General features: G+C 44.1%; 2 protein-coding genes across 3 annotated transcripts in view; one reads left to right on the forward strand and one right to left on the reverse strand.

The window, feature by feature from the left end:
• The window catches only part of LOC131880611 (PR domain zinc finger protein 1-like), a 21,357-nt gene extending 15,094 nt beyond the window's left edge, over nucleotides 1-6,263 (forward strand). The window contains exons 1-4 of one of the 2 annotated variants that reach the window (XM_059227279.1): nucleotides 2,114-2,372; nucleotides 2,469-4,380; nucleotides 4,454-4,798; nucleotides 4,863-6,263. In XM_059227279.1, the coding sequence (XP_059083262.1) occupies nucleotides 2,469-4,380; nucleotides 4,454-4,798; nucleotides 4,863-5,329 (2,724 nt within the window). In that variant the 5' untranslated portion in view covers nucleotides 2,114-2,372 and the 3' untranslated portion in view covers nucleotides 5,330-6,263. Of the gene's footprint in view, nucleotides 1-2,113; nucleotides 2,373-2,468; nucleotides 4,381-4,453; nucleotides 4,799-4,862 lie in introns of those variants that run through there. The other variant, XM_059227278.1, reaches the window with a different exon arrangement.
• Nucleotides 6,264-10,150: 3,887 nt separating this feature from the next.
• Nucleotides 10,151-15,758, reverse strand: LOC131881271 (uncharacterized). Its single transcript, XM_059228088.1, has 16 exons — nucleotides 15,430-15,758; nucleotides 15,142-15,363; nucleotides 14,949-15,081; nucleotides 14,292-14,881; nucleotides 13,920-14,217; nucleotides 13,735-13,844; nucleotides 13,410-13,680; nucleotides 12,991-13,333; nucleotides 12,634-12,809; nucleotides 12,332-12,568; nucleotides 12,147-12,256; nucleotides 11,611-12,067; nucleotides 11,121-11,451; nucleotides 10,786-10,970; nucleotides 10,383-10,523; nucleotides 10,151-10,320 (listed from the first exon to the last, which is right to left on the reverse strand). The coding sequence occupies exons 1-16, from the start codon at nucleotides 15,688-15,690 to the stop codon at nucleotides 10,229-10,231; spliced, it is 3,957 nt and encodes a 1,318-aa protein (XP_059084071.1). The 5' UTR covers nucleotides 15,691-15,758; the 3' UTR covers nucleotides 10,151-10,228.
• Nucleotides 15,759-16,664: the final 906 nt, after the last annotated feature.

Raw genomic sequence — 16,664 nt, forward strand, 5'->3', positions numbered from 1 at the left:
TCGACTTGCTTCAAATCTTTCTCCCATGTAAACAGTTAAAGAGACTTCGCTTTTCTTTGCCCACTTCAAGGCAGTGTCTGGGCACAATGGCCAAGCTCCCTCCGCAGTCTTCACGTTCAGGTAGTCATGTTTTCTTCGGGTGGGTGGGTTGTATGCCGGATGGTATGGAGCAACAACGATCTAACGCATTGATTGCCGTCTTACGTACGAAAAAACGAACGAGCGAAGGTCCCATGGAAGGAAGGTGATATCTCAAGGTGGTTGTTGCCTCGATGCTCTCACTCTGCTTGCAATACGTGTACGTACAGGTGGTTTTGTTGCTGATGGAGGAGCAACACCACCACCACCACCAGTAGCAGGAACAACAGCAGCAGGAAGAGCAGGGTGGTGAACATGATGAAGATAATGTAATGATAGTGATAGTAATAAAAATGATTCCAATACGAGGAGCAAAATGCCTACCAAATGATAAGTTATACGAAGGACTAATGGGCTTCTTGAAAAACTTCATTTCGGTAGGAAAAAATATCTCTAATTTTGAAGACTTTTCGTGACGTGGAAATCTCTGGAATAAAGCGAAAACTCTGAAGGCAAAGCAAGTTCCGAATACGGTGTGAGAGTAGCTACAGGTAATCGTTGAAAAGGAACGTCATTTCCAAGAAGCAAGCAAGCAAGCAAGCAAGCATACTTTCAGTTGGCAATGCGTCTTTCTAGGGGAGAGCACAAAGAGAAGAGCCTGCCTCTCTTCCCTTCTCTCATCTTCCAAGCAAATACCAACCAAACTTGTGAGAATCCACATGCTTGCACAATACAGGGCGAAGATAGATGATTTCAAATTCATCCTAGATGGGGCAAATTGGGAATGGCAGACTTTTTAATACCAGAAGAATACTGGCAATAGTGCATAATCATAATACACCCAAAGTCTGGTGGGGTTCAAATTGGTAGGGGCCTGAGGAACGATTTGGGCTGGGCAAGTGCCTTAGGATGTGTACGTCAGTCAGCTTGGATCGGAGGAAAGACTGCTTCCCTTTCTTATGTGGAGATTATTTGAAATGAAAACAAGACCAGAGAGAGTGGTAAGTCGCCACCACCACAACCCCAGGTGAAAGATACCTAACGACAGTGCCGCCAGCAACACCGTCAATGTCGCTACCACCACCACCAGTACCACCACAACTGGCACCTCTACTCATCCTATCCAGTATTAAGAACGAAGCCATTGCCCCATGCTTTGCTAAGCAACACTCTCTGAGCACCAAGGGGCCATCAGGAGCCCATGAGTGAATGTAGGAGAACAAGTCCGGCAACAAAGCCACTTGAGTTCTCTCATGCAGTCAGCCAATCATCCTGCCAGTCAGCCAGCCACCCAGGCAGTCTGTCAGTCAGAAGCCCTTCTTCTACCTCCGCCTTCTCCTCTTTCACCTCTCTGATGCCCTCAAACACACCATTCAATGTTCGTACTGAACGTACGTACATATAACATTCCCTATACGCGCCCCTTCCATGATCCTAGGCTCAAGAGCACCTAGGTAGGTAGGCCGTTTCATGGACTGAAGTAGTCGAAGTGACTTGGAATTGTAGCCGTGGTCGGTACCTGGTACACCAAATTTCAGGCAACACAGAAGTTGTCGGGGGTTTTTATGAACGAACTGGAGTAGGAGCCACTGCCTCAGTCTGTAGTTGTGATCCAGGCGCCCATAGCCATGATCATTCCATCCATCCATCCATCTAGCTAGCCAGAGAGTGGAGACTCAGTCAGGAAGAAGAGGGGAATGAAATGGAGAGGGCATTGCACTTTCGACGAGACCCTCCGCAAACCGAGGAGAAGATCGTTCCCCGAAGTCGTTGTCGTCGTCGTCGTCGGCGAGGGCAACGCGTTGTTCCCAGACTGGGGAGTTGGCAGAGGCTTGGGCCAGAGTGTTGCCCGCCGTTGTCCGAAAACTGAGGGAATAAATGAACGGACGAACGAAGGATCGAACGAACGAACGAACGGACGAACGAGCGAATGTCTGAATAATGCGATCGAGAAAAGAGAGACACCACACTCACTCGCACTAAAAGAGAGTCATACTCCATATAGGAAGAAAGAGGAGAGAGGGGTGGTGAAGGCAAAATCTCTTTCCCTCTTCAGTTTAGAGTAAGCTCTCCATGGAAATGGTTCAGGGCCCCGAGAGTCCGACGTAGATTTTTGTTCTTGGATGTCGTCCATGAAACAATGTGAATCGTGATATTGTTTTTTTTTTTGTGAATTGTCACAACAGACATTGCTACGAGGCAACCAATCAACAAACTTAACAGTTAGTGCAATCTTTATTTTGTTCGCCAATCGCTTTGTTAGTAGCCTCAAACTTTTTACAGTGACAACAGAGGTTAGTCTGATTTTCGATCTGATCACTTTTCCTTTCTTAGTCGTGGCTTAACCAGCTTTTGAACGAAATCTTAACATTATCCCTGTTCCATTGCAGATGGAGAGTTGGCAAAGTGTTCCTGAGGATCACCTATCCAACTTGGCAGTGTATACTGTTCAAGATGCTCAGACACCTCAAGTCTGTCAAGCACGTGCACGGGATTCCTTGCCCCCGAATTTGGCAATCCGACCTTCAGCCGTCAATTCAGTGTCTGGGGTGTGGGCTAAGGACATTATCCCTCGGGGTACGAAATTTGGACCCATGGTTGGAGTGGTCTATCGTACAGAAGAAGTGGAACCGGGTCAAGACAAGACTTACTTCTGGCGAGTGTATGACAAGAATGCCAACCGCATCAAGTTTTACATTGACGGCAAAGACTCGTCACGAGCTAATTGGATGCGCTACATTCAACCGGCTTATAAAACAGCCACTCAAAATCTAGTGGCCTACCAAAAGGACAATGAGATTTATTTCCTCACCATTAAACACATCCAAGCCGATGAGGAGTTAACTGTGTGGTATTGCCGAGAGTTTGCTGATCGCTTAGGCTTTCCTTTAACCGGTGGTGAGATGATTAAGAGCCTGGGCATGATTGAGGAACAAGAGAAAGAACTGGAGACCGAGAAGCAAAGAGCCATGGAGCAAGTCAAGCAGATCCTCCAAAAACAGAAACAGTTAGAGCTCCTCAAGGACCAAATCCCTTCGGGCTTCATGAGCAGACAAGACGATACCCGGGTACCTGATACTTTGGAGCATCATAACCATGGCGGCGAGGCAAGTTACGCACATTCCATGTTCCAAGGGGATCGCAAGGGAAGTCCCATTTCCGATTCAGGATACACGGGCTCCCCTGCTGGTACCACGTCACCATCTAATGGCCGAGGGTCAGCCTCACCCAATGCATTGGATCTAACAAAAGCCGGAGAGTTCCCCAACAGGGGAAGGAGGAAGAGATGCTCTACCGAGGGAAGCATTGAATCCCTAGAAACTTCCAATAGCTATCGAAGGCACAAAATGAAAATGTACAAATCGGAAAACCACAGCGGTGGTTCATCGGGAGGCAGTTCTCCTGTTCACCAAAGGTCAAGTCCGAGCCCACCCAGGAATTTGTTGCCTTTAAACGTAGAACCTGCTCATCAACTTCAGTATCACCCGAATCAGCATCTCAATAACCCCACTCATAAAGGACAGCCCAATGTTACAGTGAGCAGACCACCGGTGGCCCATCAATATTCAACGCCCATCTCGGTCAATAGCGTCACTTTACCCCAGCAACACCTTCTTCCGCAAAGTGTAACATCGCGTCGGGACTCCATTGATCACGTGCTGGTGAAGCGCGAAGCACCACCTTCAATGTTACCCAACCAGCCAACAATTCCTCAACAGATTAGAATCCCTTTCACAGCACCACAAGCAGACGGGAAGTCCAATTTACCGCCCGTTTTAATGCTGAATGGTTCTTATCCCACGCAGTCCCCTTCTCATTTGCAATTACCGGCCAGTGTGCCGCAAAACCCATATATTGCTCCACAAGTTCGCATGAGATTCCCCGTTAACCCGCCACAACTTCCAACCTTGCCTACAAATGGAGGGCCTCCCCAGGCACTTTCCAGACTGTTTCCAAATAACCCACCCCCTAATAGTCTGGATCTTGGGCATTTACCGTTGCCCCAAGCTCCCCCAACCACAGCACCTCAACATCCAGGATCTTCACCGACGCCTTCTTTATCAGGCATGTCTGGAACGCATGATGGGACAAGGGGTTATAAGTCCTTGCCATATCCTTTGCAGAAGAAAGATGGCAAGATTGAATATCGATGTGAAACATGTGATAAAGTATTTGGGCAACTCTCCAATCTAAAAGTTCACTTGCGTACCCACACCGGTGACCGCCCATTCAAATGCGATGTATGCCACAAGCAATTCACTCAACTGGCTCACCTACAGAAACATAATTTGGTTCACACAGGTAAGCAAACAAGTGACGCCACTTTAGCACAAATACATCTCAGTAATTCAATGATCTTTTTCGCATTTTCCAGGGGAGCGACCCCACTCATGCCCAGAGTGTGGAAAGCGTTTCAGCTCCACGTCCAACTTGAAAACGCATTTGCGGCTCCACTCTGGTCAGAAACCATACATTTGCGAAAAGTGTGAAGCTCGGTTCACCCAATATGTGCATTTGAAATTGCACCAGCGTCTCCACACCAATGAACGACCTTACACCTGTAGTACCTGTTCCAAATCCTACATTAGCGCATCTGGTCTGCGCACTCATTGGAAGACCACCACGTGCAAACCCACTCACGAAGATATTGCTTTGGGAGCAGAGAAGCCCACAACCCTGGATCGAGCCGGCTTAAATTCCAATTCCAACCACTCACAAGGTAACTTTGGGCTAATGTTCAGTTCCAAGCATAAGCTAATAAACCTTATACATTTCCATTCCAGGTTCTCGATCACCAACACAAGGTCATGAGATCAAAACCGAATCAGGTGGCTTGTCAAGTAACTTGCCATTCCACTTCGCCTCGGCCATTGAGGCCACCATCAAGAAAGAAATTCAGGAGGATACTCCTCGTCCCACATCTCCAGACTACGAAAACAACCAGCACCAAAATCACCATCAACACCAACACCACCATTCTGATCATAAAGACCATCATGAGACGGATGAGGAAGACTATGATGATGATGATGAAGATGATGATGACGATATTCCTGCTCATCGCAAAGTCATTGTTACCCCGCTCGAAGATCACGTGGATTTGGTCAACACTGTTTTGAACAACCCGTCTGCCAAGATCACTTGCCCAATGCCAGAGGGCGCGGAACGTAATGGAAATAAGGAGGAAAAATCCCAGCCGTCGAAAGAGAATCAGGCACTTCTCACTCCAACGACGATTCCGTGCAAATAATGGAGACCAGAAGATCACTTCCTTTCCCTTAATCTTGATGAGCAAGCACAACTTAATTCACTCTTTTTCTCATTCTACATGACCCAGCCCCACTGTACCTGAACTTACCTTGGAATTTGGGACTTTGTGACACAAGATCATGCGGTCGAAGGCAAAGTCACACAGTTTCTTTCGAACAACACTCGCGAAAGGTTCGATTTCATTTATATCGCAACCTCTCGCTTTGGGAACTCTATTTTCCTTTCAACTTTCTTTGGGCATTGATTTCACCAAATATAAAGAAGTGGTCACTGACAACAAACAGTAAGAACGTTGCCACTTAAACGACAAGACATTTTCCCCTTGTTTACAATCGATCGAAACTACCTCAAATTGTAATTGGTCCCACTTTCAGACCTGATTATCATTACCGCTACAACCTTTATTGATTCCACATCTGTTCAATCAAATGTTACCCACCCACGCGAGCACCCGTGGCTAAATAATTTCTATCCCAAATCGATCCATATTGGCCGTCAAGGAATAACTTTGGAGCCGTTCGGAGACAGGTTACCACAATCACACTCTATAAAAAAAACTCAAAGATGTGCTTTTTTCCGTTTAGCAAAGTATCTATTTATTCTTTATATACTACTTATACTGATCACCATACATACTGTAACTTCTATCTTTTATAAATTACCTCTTCATAAGGAAAGGACACTTCTAGCATTATTTTTGGATCTCACCCCCAAAATTTCTACTTTGAAAGACATCAATATATTCCCCCGGTTGGAATTCAGATTCAGAGAATTGGCCGCAAAATCCGATTATCCACCGAGATCGTCAAAAATGAAAAACTATTCACGGCTACTCCAAGTGCGACCATTATATCATTATTAGAATATTATCAAATTTCCTATCAGAGAAATAAAGTTCTATGTGTTTGCCAGAGAGAGAAAACAGATCAAGGTTCTTCAGCCAATACTTTTTATTGTCTTTTATGAGACTATTGCACAAAATAACCACCAGCCTCAAAGCGCAAATCATGATTCAATTTACAAATAATCATGGATAAATCCTCTCCCCAGTTGAGTCGAACATCATCGAGGGTTTACTTAGTTTTTAAAAACAACATAGTAATACTCTTTGTTACCACACATCACGCAATACGCATTCAGTTTCTCGTCTAGCAGCCAGCTTTATTGTCGATTGAAGCTCCAAAGCCATCGGAGAAATCCGCGAGCTCGAGTCTCTTGCTCACGCATCCGGTCTTGGATCATCCTCATTTTCTCATCCAAGCCAACCAACATGGGTCGGACTTCGAGCTTTTTAGTTCGATCTTGATCCTGACATTGGATAGAATTGCTGTTTACCGAGCAATCTGACATCTGAACTCGAAGCTTTCCTAATAGAAGCTCCCGATTACGGCTCTCCCGGAGTGGATTACTGGGCGCCAAATCAAACACCCTCTTTCGGACTTGTCCAGGTCTGAGATGACATGTCACTTGCTTGGACTCAGGATCCAAGACCAACTCGGAATCTTGGGCACACGGTCCTTGAGTATGAAGATAGAAGCAACGCCCAGAATCGGAATGAAGAACCATTCCCGTCGGACAAAGAGTCGGTAGGCAAACCGCCTTGTTTAAAGATGGAACAAATTCCAGGGTCTCGTTAGATGGACAAGGGCCCTGGGAGCCTAAAGGGTGGCATCGATAATCAAGGCTGGATCTCATGTGGACGGGATCCCCTCGGCAGCCGCAGATTGCCCGCCCAAACGGGTTTAAAAGCAATTGTTCGCCTGATCCACAAATTCCATCCTGTTCAGCTGCCAAGGCTACGCGACATTTGTTACTGCAGTCCGCAGCAGCATTGGGATCTTCGTACCACACCTCGCAAAGAAGGGGGTCCTTGGCATGGCAAGGACAAGGTCGCTTCTGACAATGTATCTCTACCTCATCGACGGAATTGGGCTTCTCTCGCATGACCAGCCATTCATGATCTTTGCACGGCCCTTGTTGAAGTAAGGGGAAGCACTCCCTTTCTTGAGGCCAGTAGACTTGTTCCTTTTGGAGACATTCCATCTGAGCTCGAGACAAATAGTCGTCCTCCTGCGGTAGAGCAATGCCAAAGGCCTCGTGGTGGTAGAATTCCTTAACAGGAAGTTTCTGCCTAAGGTCAAAAGGGTTCTCGCTTCTTCGAGCTTGAGGCTCCCAGGAAAGTGTCCTCGTGGTGGTCGAGGGTGTGGTGGTGCTGGGGTTGGCGAATTCCACATCAACTTTGTTTTCATTGTTGGCAAAAATGAAGTCAAATCCCCTGCGGTTAGTTTTGATGTTTCCCATAGGACGGCTCCTGGGATTTCCCCTTGAGATGCAACGCTCTCCTTGACCGTCGTTCACCAAGAAAGTGCCCATTGGACAATGAATTTTGGAGACTCTCTGGAAGAGTGGCTGGTTCTGATTGTGCCATGGTAAACCATGGATCGACCTGAGCGAACACAGAATCAGGGAGAGGGCGAGGAACAGGATCTTACACATGTCCTTGTTCCCACTCAACTGGCTCCAGATTCTGAGTTGCATGGGTTTTAAAATGGGTTCAAATTCGGGTTTCTTAGAATTGTTTGACTGTTGGGCGATGAGAGCGACCTTTTTGATTCAATAATCTGAATGTCAGCACTTCGTTCTGATGAGTATTTGTGATTGACTGGGAGTAAGAATTGCACCTCGGGCAAGACCTTGCGGCCTTCTAAACCAATGTTCAATTTAAATCACCGGATTCACTTTTGGGACTTTCCAGGATGGATTAGTATTGTTGTTTTTTCTTCACTTCCCTAATTCTAGATCGACTTGCAACTAGCAGGATATGATCGACAATCCTTGGATTCTGTCCTTTGATTTGTTTATATGAATTTGTTGGGATATCACCAACTCAAGGTTCGCTCTCTCATCCCCCCATCGCCCCTTGCTACAGTCCTTAAAGTGATATCCATTTCTGCAGTGGTCGAGTAGAAACCCACTTTAGAAAATTAGCTTGAGATAAGAAAAGGCCGTTGCAAATGCAAAGTCTGATCGACCACGTGCGGTGATGCATAAATATCATGTTTCCATTTTCATTGTCTCAAATCTATAAGGACTGTACTCGGGATTGGAAGTCATAGTCGATTTCAAATACGTAATTGAGTGGGAGTAGATCAGAACATGCGCAAGAACCACAACTCAGTCCCATACATGAGCTGACCAACCAAAGTTTCCTAGTTCGACTATTTTCCAATCAGAACAATCACATATGTTGTTCCAAAGTCAACACGAGGACAATAAGGACAATAAAGAGTGTCGAATCTATCAAAAAATTGAGCTTGTAGAAAACCAGAATGAGTTTTGTTGTCTTTGGTAGCTTTTGTCTGTCAAAATTATAAGGTTATTTGAACCACAACGGGCATAAATGGTTGAATGATATAGTTTTAACGAATTGACCCCTTTAACTTACAAATGACTTCTAAAACTGGCAAAAACCCTTGATCTTGTTCAAAGTCCACTTGCTGTGTTTCAATTGTTATTTTCAGTGGGTTAACAACAGTTCTTAGAGAATTATGATAATAAGAAGTGACCCATCACGTTCCTTGCATTTTCCTGTCTGCCACGGGACAACCGATGAAAGAGGTTGGATCATGACCCATTTCGCCAAAAAATATTTACTTTAGTTGTCGTGGATTTCAGTTAGGTAAAAAACTGGTTTCAATAATCATCTAACAATTAGATAGAAAAGGTTACTGATTGTAGTTGAGCGGTATTAACCTAACGTCCCTCAGTGAAAGTTTCAAACATAACAACGAATTGGAAGACCATAGGAGAGTGCGATGATAACGGTTCAAACGATTCCACGAATGTCAGACACCTTCCATGATTTCAATGCAGAAATTCTACATTATATGAACAAGAAAACCCAAGAGGAAAATTTGAATGAAAAAAACACACTTAACCATTTGAAGCATATGAAACTTCGAAGCATTTGACGGGCCAAGCCAATCTTAGGGCATACGCACACCTCTGAATGACGACAAGCAAGCCAATGAGTCAGTGGATATCAGTGGCCAATTTTTCGAGTCGAGTGCAAGTCGTGATCAAGAGAAAAGAGAATCGTCTCGATGCTCTATTTGACATCAATGTCGATCGTACGTTGACAGAGCAACACTTGCTGAAGGCGGGAATGGGCTGCTTCTTCGAAATTCCAGTTTCCCCTCGATAAACGGATTCAAGGCAACTCGAGAACAATATTTGACAATTCATGATACCGACGAATAACGATTATGAGGACCCTCATGTTTTGAGCTTGAAAATGAATGCTATTAACCAGTGTGAAGTTTTGTTTGCAACCGCATTTCGGACAACATCCGTTTTACGGAGATATTCTCTTTAAAGAATTTGTCAGCCCAAATGAAGCTATTGCCCTGGGCTTCCTTATTTCAAGAGAGACCCACAAGAATAACAAAATTTGATTTCATCCAGAAAATGTTTTGCATATTTTTGTGTGCTGTTAGTTTCTAGATTCGATCTTCACGAGATTGATATGATCTTGTTCGCATCATCCCTCATAGGATAATGATCAACTCTGATTCGTTTTTAAAGATTAGTAAATATAGATACACGTTTTGAAACCAGCCTCGCCGATGCCATCCAATAATGCATTAGATGTAGGGAAATCCTAGAACGCTTTAAAACCGTTTTTATCAGCACACTCCCACAACAAATTTATCGATTCAAGATTGCACTTCCAAAGATTGTTCCTCTCGTTGAACTTCAAACAGAGCCAGGAGCAATCTCAATAGCAATGAAAACGCACAGATATGTCATGGAAAATATCACTTCTCTTGAACCATATTCATACAGAATGAATTGAAACAAAGTCTCGTCAATTTTGGTTTCACATGGGAACGTAGTTTTTCGAGCAGTACTTGCAGAGCGGATTGTCGATTCGAGTGCAACACAAGCATCCCATAATGACGATAAGGAGAACTGGAACAAAACATTAGCTCTTTTATTCAATATCATGTTTTTTGCTAAATCTCCTCTTTTACCAATCATGCATGGGATAAGAACCCCCAAGATCAGGTCCTCATCTCCAGCATTTCGTTTGCTCAGATAGAGTTCCTCGGTCTTTCGATTGATCAAGTCTCGATCGGATTGCTTGAGAAATGCATCCATGGCCAATCGAATCGCTGGATGGGGGTTAAATAAATTACAGGTTATTGTTAATCAACGGAGAGATTCTAGAAAGAAGGCTGTCTTAAGGGCAGACGTTATTTTCCACCATTTAGTTGGCGGTGCTTCTTTTTTCATATTAGTCTAGTCAAATCTAACCTAACCTTACCTAACCTAACACGATATTAGTAACCCTAAAAGTCTTTATCTAAACCTTATAACAATTTGCCATAAATCTAGCCAACTAAGTGGTGGAGGATAACGTTTATCATGTATTACGTGGTTCTATCGTAGTGGTTCTTTTCATGCATTGGGGCCAAGTTTGGTTGGCTAGCGGCATATCGTAACGCCCACGTGGCTCATCATTGATGCACTTGAACTCAATATAGTTGCTTGATCCCGCATTCACACCCAATGAGGAGTCCAGACACATGTATGCGATGTGGTCACCTTCCAAAGTGTCGCTGAAAAGCACACATGGTTTATGCATTTTGAAAATTACAAACATGATAAAGTATTTTCCTATTTCAAAGCATTGTTCATGTCTTTCATAGTGCAAGTTTGAAGAAATTCGACCAATAATTAAGTTTTGACTTGGGAGTAACACAACCTACTTTAAATTGTCATATTTTGGCATGATGACAAGGCCAGTACTTTCTGGAGGAACAGGTTTATTCCCAGGACACCAAGCCAAGCAGGGTGGCGGAAATTCATCGTCTTCCGGGAAATCGAATTCCCCGTTGGGCTTGCACATGAGAGTGATTCGATAATCTGTAGGGTTCTCATCATACTTATCCACTGACACACGTTCGCTATCTCTGGCACACATTAGATCAATCGTGGAACCGATAGAAATTGGAATGGCCGTTTTCTCCAAAGCATTGCTATGCGTTAGTCCGAAATTGAAAATAGCATCCAAGGAATTGTCGTTGCAAGTTTCAGCATCTATAGCAAGAAACAAACATTACGAACCCTGAAGATACCGATTCGTAATGGGCGCCAAAAGCAATTCCACAGTGGTGAAACGGTGTCCTTGTTTTGGAATAGGATTTGCGTCGATGTTCGGTACGTATACAGAACGGATGTGTTTGTTAGCAAACTAACCTGATACGTAGCAGATCTCATCCGCTCCAGTGAAACAGGACGGGTTGATCCAAAGCGTGTTCTTAACCCATTGACTACTTTCAACCAACAATTGCGTGATTTGTTTGACGTAATCGGGCGTGAAATGGCTTTGCCTTCTCTTGAATTGGACCTCTAAGCGGACCAACACGCTTTTAGCGTGAGGGCCCTCGGGCAGAGTCCGACCGCTAGCTGCGGCTAATTCGGCAGCCTTCATTGCGGCCTCTTTTTCCTTGAGGGTAGGTTCAAAGATATCCAAAATTGGATCACCCAAGAAATTGAGAGTGTGAATGTCCGTGTCATTGGTCTGGTTGGCTGCTTTTAAATGCTGCCATCTTAGAATTGTTAGGTCCGTGATTCCCTCTGAAAAGGCCATTACCACAGAACGGACGTATTGAGCGGTAAACGTAACGGAATAATCCAAGTACATTTCATCCATCTACAAATGAAAAAAAATGTAAATTGATTTGCCTAAAGACATTTCCAGCTAGCTCAATATCATCGCCAACATCACATACAGCCTTTTCTACGATATATTTAGATTCTTGAAAAAGCTTGGAGCGTGGGTCTTTCAATTCGTTGCGCCATTCCATGTTAAGGATTTCCATGGTCATCCACTTCCCATCGTCTGTTTGAAAAGAGAGAAGGACAATTTCTAATCGGTAAAAAAAGTGATCATAAAATTGTTTAAACGCGTACTTACCAGCTCCTTCCCCGTCAGTTGGATAGCAGCTGCATTGATCTTCCAGCCTCATGTATAAGGGATCCCGAGATCCACACCGAATTTTGCTTGGCACTACTTCATCCATAAACTTCATGGTAACAGCGTCACGATAGTTTCCTGGCATTATTTTAGAAGTGACATTTCGGCAGTACAAATCCAATATTGTTTTCGCAGATGCGGGGGTTTTCATGTCCCCTAAACACTGACATCTTCGGGCTGAAAAAGTAAGGAACAATGGGCAAAAATTATTCCCGTAATGATGGGAAACTTTAGAAACTTACGTCTGGGCAAGCATTTGGGAAGAGCAGTCACATTCGAATCAAATTCCACTCTGGGGAGCACATAGTTTCCTGTTGCTCCACACTTGATGGATGTCTCCCACAAGTCCGTGCCCTCCAGTTCTTTTCCATTGGGTGAAAGTCCAGCCAAACCATCGAGATTGCTTTCACATATGTACCTGAACAGGATACTTTTTTAATGAAACCGTCCCCTTTTCGCACAATATTTTATCAAGTTTACGGTGTGAGCGTACATTGCTATTCTGCACATTTTTCTCGAACTGACTGCCGGTTCAAATCGCTATTAAGTGATGAAATTTTAGGAAACCAAAGGGTTTTCGAAAGTCATCATGAACTCACCAAATCTCTTCATTTTCCCAGGCTTCCATGGCATTGCTGCTCTTGTTTGTGTTAAGTACTATCTTGTGCTCGGGTGGGGCCACCGGTTTTTGAGCTGGGCACTTGGCAGCACAATCAGGAAATTCTACCGCAGGAGGTACATCAAAGCGTCGATTTGGCTTGCATCGAATAGTAAGCGTGTTATCCGTGTCATCCTCGTCCCATTGGTCTTTCCGCAAGAATTTCCCCCCAGCACAATGCACCGTTACGGTTTCACCAATTTCCCTAAGATCATCTGCTCCCGTCACAACATATTTCGAGTTAAAAAACGGTGACAATGTATCATTGTGGCATTTTTGTATATCTGCAAGAAAGGCAAGTGGACGCCTTTTTAAAGAAACAGATTCGTAATTGTAACTGGATTTAGGCGCTTCTCTCACCTGATACGATTGTGTCCGCAACAATGCTAAATTGATCGGATAGATGTCCACTGACGTTTTGAACCAATGCTCGATGCGTGTTCTTTAAAGTAGCCAGATCAAGGGTGGTGTCTCCTTGAAATTGATGTTCCACAGTGACCTTGACACAATATTGGTCTGATCCCGCGCTAGCGTCGAAACCTTTGAGGGCTCCTTGATGAAACTTCACAACAACTGTGCGCAAGTAGCCCTGGTCCAACAGGTCCGCTTTTGCCAAATAGAACGCGTTGAGCTGAAAATGGTTCAGTCAATTTTGACGGGGTTCTCCTTCTTGAACAATTCTCACCTCTTTTTCAACTTCAGCCTTCTCATTCTTAAAAAGACTCATTTTGGCATTTGTAAGTTGTGGGTTCCAATTCATGGAAGTAATCTCCATTTCGTTCCAGAATATTTTGGCTGCAAGAGATTAGCCTCATTTTGGTTTACTCTACATTGATGGACTCAGCCTTGTCCTGTCTTGTAGGGACTTACGTGGTCCATGTTCTTCAATAAGGCATTTGCTAGCATGTGTAGGATCATTGGGTTTGTAAGTGCCACAATGGAATCGCTTGGGAATAATGTAGCCTTCATGAGATTGAGCATCCGTGTACATCGTGTAGGTGTCATTGCTGGCACAAGATGTTTCCAAGACATTAACCGATTGGGTGAAGTTCAATCCCGACTGGCCCATTGGAACGCATGATAGCGGTTTACATTCCGGCCATGTAGAAGCTAGATTAATGGTTGGATTCTCCGGTGTTCCCTCACACAAAACAGGCATAGTAGGGCCCTGTTAATCCGAAAAAAAGGGAAAAGTTAAATTAGTAAGTATATGGGCTTGACCGGCACCATTTTCTTGCTTACAAATTCGGTTTCATAAAACTTGTCCTTCTCGGCACATTCGAAAAGAACGTAATCTCCAAGTTTGACAGAAGTCGTTTTTGTAGCCCGAACCATTTTTGACGACACGGGTGGATCAGGGAGATTAGTGCAAGTCGGCTCCAAATAACAATTGGGCCATTGCACGTTACCGAATGTTCCATCGCTCAAACATTCAATTTCGTAGACATTCCGCCCACTGTCATCGTCTAAAACGGCTACGGGATTCTGGCAAGCAAAGTACGCAAACTCTCCGTGACGAAACTGCGTACGATTGTCCTGTCGGATTAGGTTGATTCCTTGAGTGCCATCTGGAGGATTGGGAACCACTGAGCACAAAGATTCGACTACACAAGCTTGGGGCCAAACAGGCCTAATAAATGCTCCGTCCACACAATTGACCTCCAAAGCAAAATTCGAGTCATGGTCGAACTCAAACGGTAACATTTCGCCAGGATTTGAGCATTTGTATTGGATCTGTTGGCCGGATGGAACTAAATCCGAACTGGATGTTGATGTGGTCATGAAAGATGGAGCTAAGAGATTGGGTAGCGTTTCTCCTTTGCAATCAGCCGCTGGAACCGATAGTATTCACATCATTAGCTACCCCCCTGGAGCAGATCGCACTTGAACTAGTGTTACCTCGAGCAGGCTCCCCTTGAAGCCCAAGATTGGGGGCTCCTGCCAAAATATTGTCCAAGTCTTTCATGGGTGCTGGCTGATTTTCGCGTCCCGCAAAAACGATCTCAACCTCTATCCTGACACGATCGTTGATCTTAAAAAGCAAAGACTAATTCTAGTGACGTTGATGAATACCATTGCAAGAGACAATTACCGGTTTTGGTGTCGTAGTGGTAGTTGGTCTTTGGGTGGTAGTCAGAGCTTGGGAGGAGTTCGTTGCAGTGGTATTTGCTCCCGACGTTGAATTTCCAACGTTTCTTTTCCTGCGCGAGCCGGTTGATTCCACATCCAATTCGACTAGTGATAAACCAATGACCGTGGCCCCTGCGTATCCATCTTGTAGTAAATAGTCATTGGCAGTGTACAAGTCATCTATCTGCAATCAAGTTTGATTTGTGTTGCTTTTATATCCTAAAACCGTAAGCAATTTGACCCAACTCACTTTAGTCTCGATGATCAACTTCAATTGCTTAAACACCTCTGAGTGAAGATCCACCAAGTCGTCATCCCATGCCACCAAAGTGGATATGATCTTTCTCACTTTGGAAGTGGGTTTATTAGAGCATGTGCATGATGTAGAATTGGCAAGATCTCCCTTGTGAGTGAACACCCCATATATGCTATGACTAGTCTTCAAGAGAGTTGAGAATCCATTCATTCCATCGTCATTAGTTGATCGTTTTTCTCGTGCAAGCAATGCCATAGTTTGTCTTGTCTGCGACCAGTGTCTCGTTTCCGCCTGCTTTGAGTTCCATTAAGGTTGGCTGCTCTTTGAGCCACTTCAGCTGCCCATTCATCTTTGAGCTAGTATATCTGAGCCAAGGTTAAGGTTTGCAACTCACTCAAAGGCTTTGTTGGAAACATTTTGGCCAAGATCGAGGCCGGAGGAACACCAGAGTTTGGATAAACTGAAGGTAGAACATGAAAGCAGATTATGCAACACCATGCACTCACACTATTGAGATAGTGATAGTAGTTTGAGAGTGGATGACACTTACTCGGTCGCTTATAGATGGGGAGCGTTTGGAGAGCATTTCGTCTAAGAACATGAAGTTTATCCCGAAGGGCCTCATCGCGAGTCAGTAATGATCCACGCCAGGACAATAGCATTTATTGAAATAGATTCCCCCTGAGACAATTTGTATCAAGATTGAACCACCACTGGAATAATCGAAGATTTTCCAAAACATGAGCAAGATCAATGTTAAGTATTAATTGGTTATGATTTCTTACGGAAAAAGAAGTTTGGACGATTCATTTCTGTTCCGAGGTTTAGTGGCGTAAAGGGAAGAGCCACTTTGGGAATCAACTCAAATGACTTTCTTCAATTCACTTCTTGGTTGTCATTAGAAAAGAAGACACCGTATCCATGGCAAGCACTCAAGAAGCCACTGCTACTCTTGTTTGTAAGAATTCGTTATTGTCTTCCTTTTTGGGGCTCTGAGTTCAAGAATAAAGCTTCGGGAATCATGTGAAACCAGAACACCATAAAGAGATCGAAGAAGTGAACATGGTTGGCAAAAATAAAGATTGGCCCGTTTTTCGTGCAGTTTGTTGACCTTGACAGTTTCCAAGCCATTTCTTGTAGAGTCCTTAATCTTTTTTTAAGAATTGTCATTTAGACTCAGACCAAAAATGTTTTCACATAAAAACTTTCTTCACATATTTGGGGATTTT

This window comes from Tigriopus californicus, chromosome 5 (genome assembly GCF_007210705.1).
Source record: "Tigriopus californicus strain San Diego chromosome 5, Tcal_SD_v2.1, whole genome shotgun sequence".
NCBI lineage: Eukaryota > Metazoa > Arthropoda > Copepoda > Harpacticoida > Harpacticidae > Tigriopus > Tigriopus californicus.

Bases quoted from the DNA above. Each gene is read 5' to 3' on its own strand.
- LOC131881271 (XM_059228088.1), bottom strand. From the start codon at position 15,690: ATGGCATTGCTTGCACGAGAAAAACGATCAACTAATGACGATGGAATG. The intron at 14,218-14,291 runs GTAAGCAAGAAA...TCGGATTAACAG, and splicing joins AGTTTTATGAAACCGAATTT to GGCCCTACTATGCCTGTTTT. The intron at 12,810-12,990 runs GTGAGTTCATGA...TATCCTGTTCAG, and splicing joins TGGGAAAATGAAGAGATTTG to GTACATATGTGAAAGCAATC.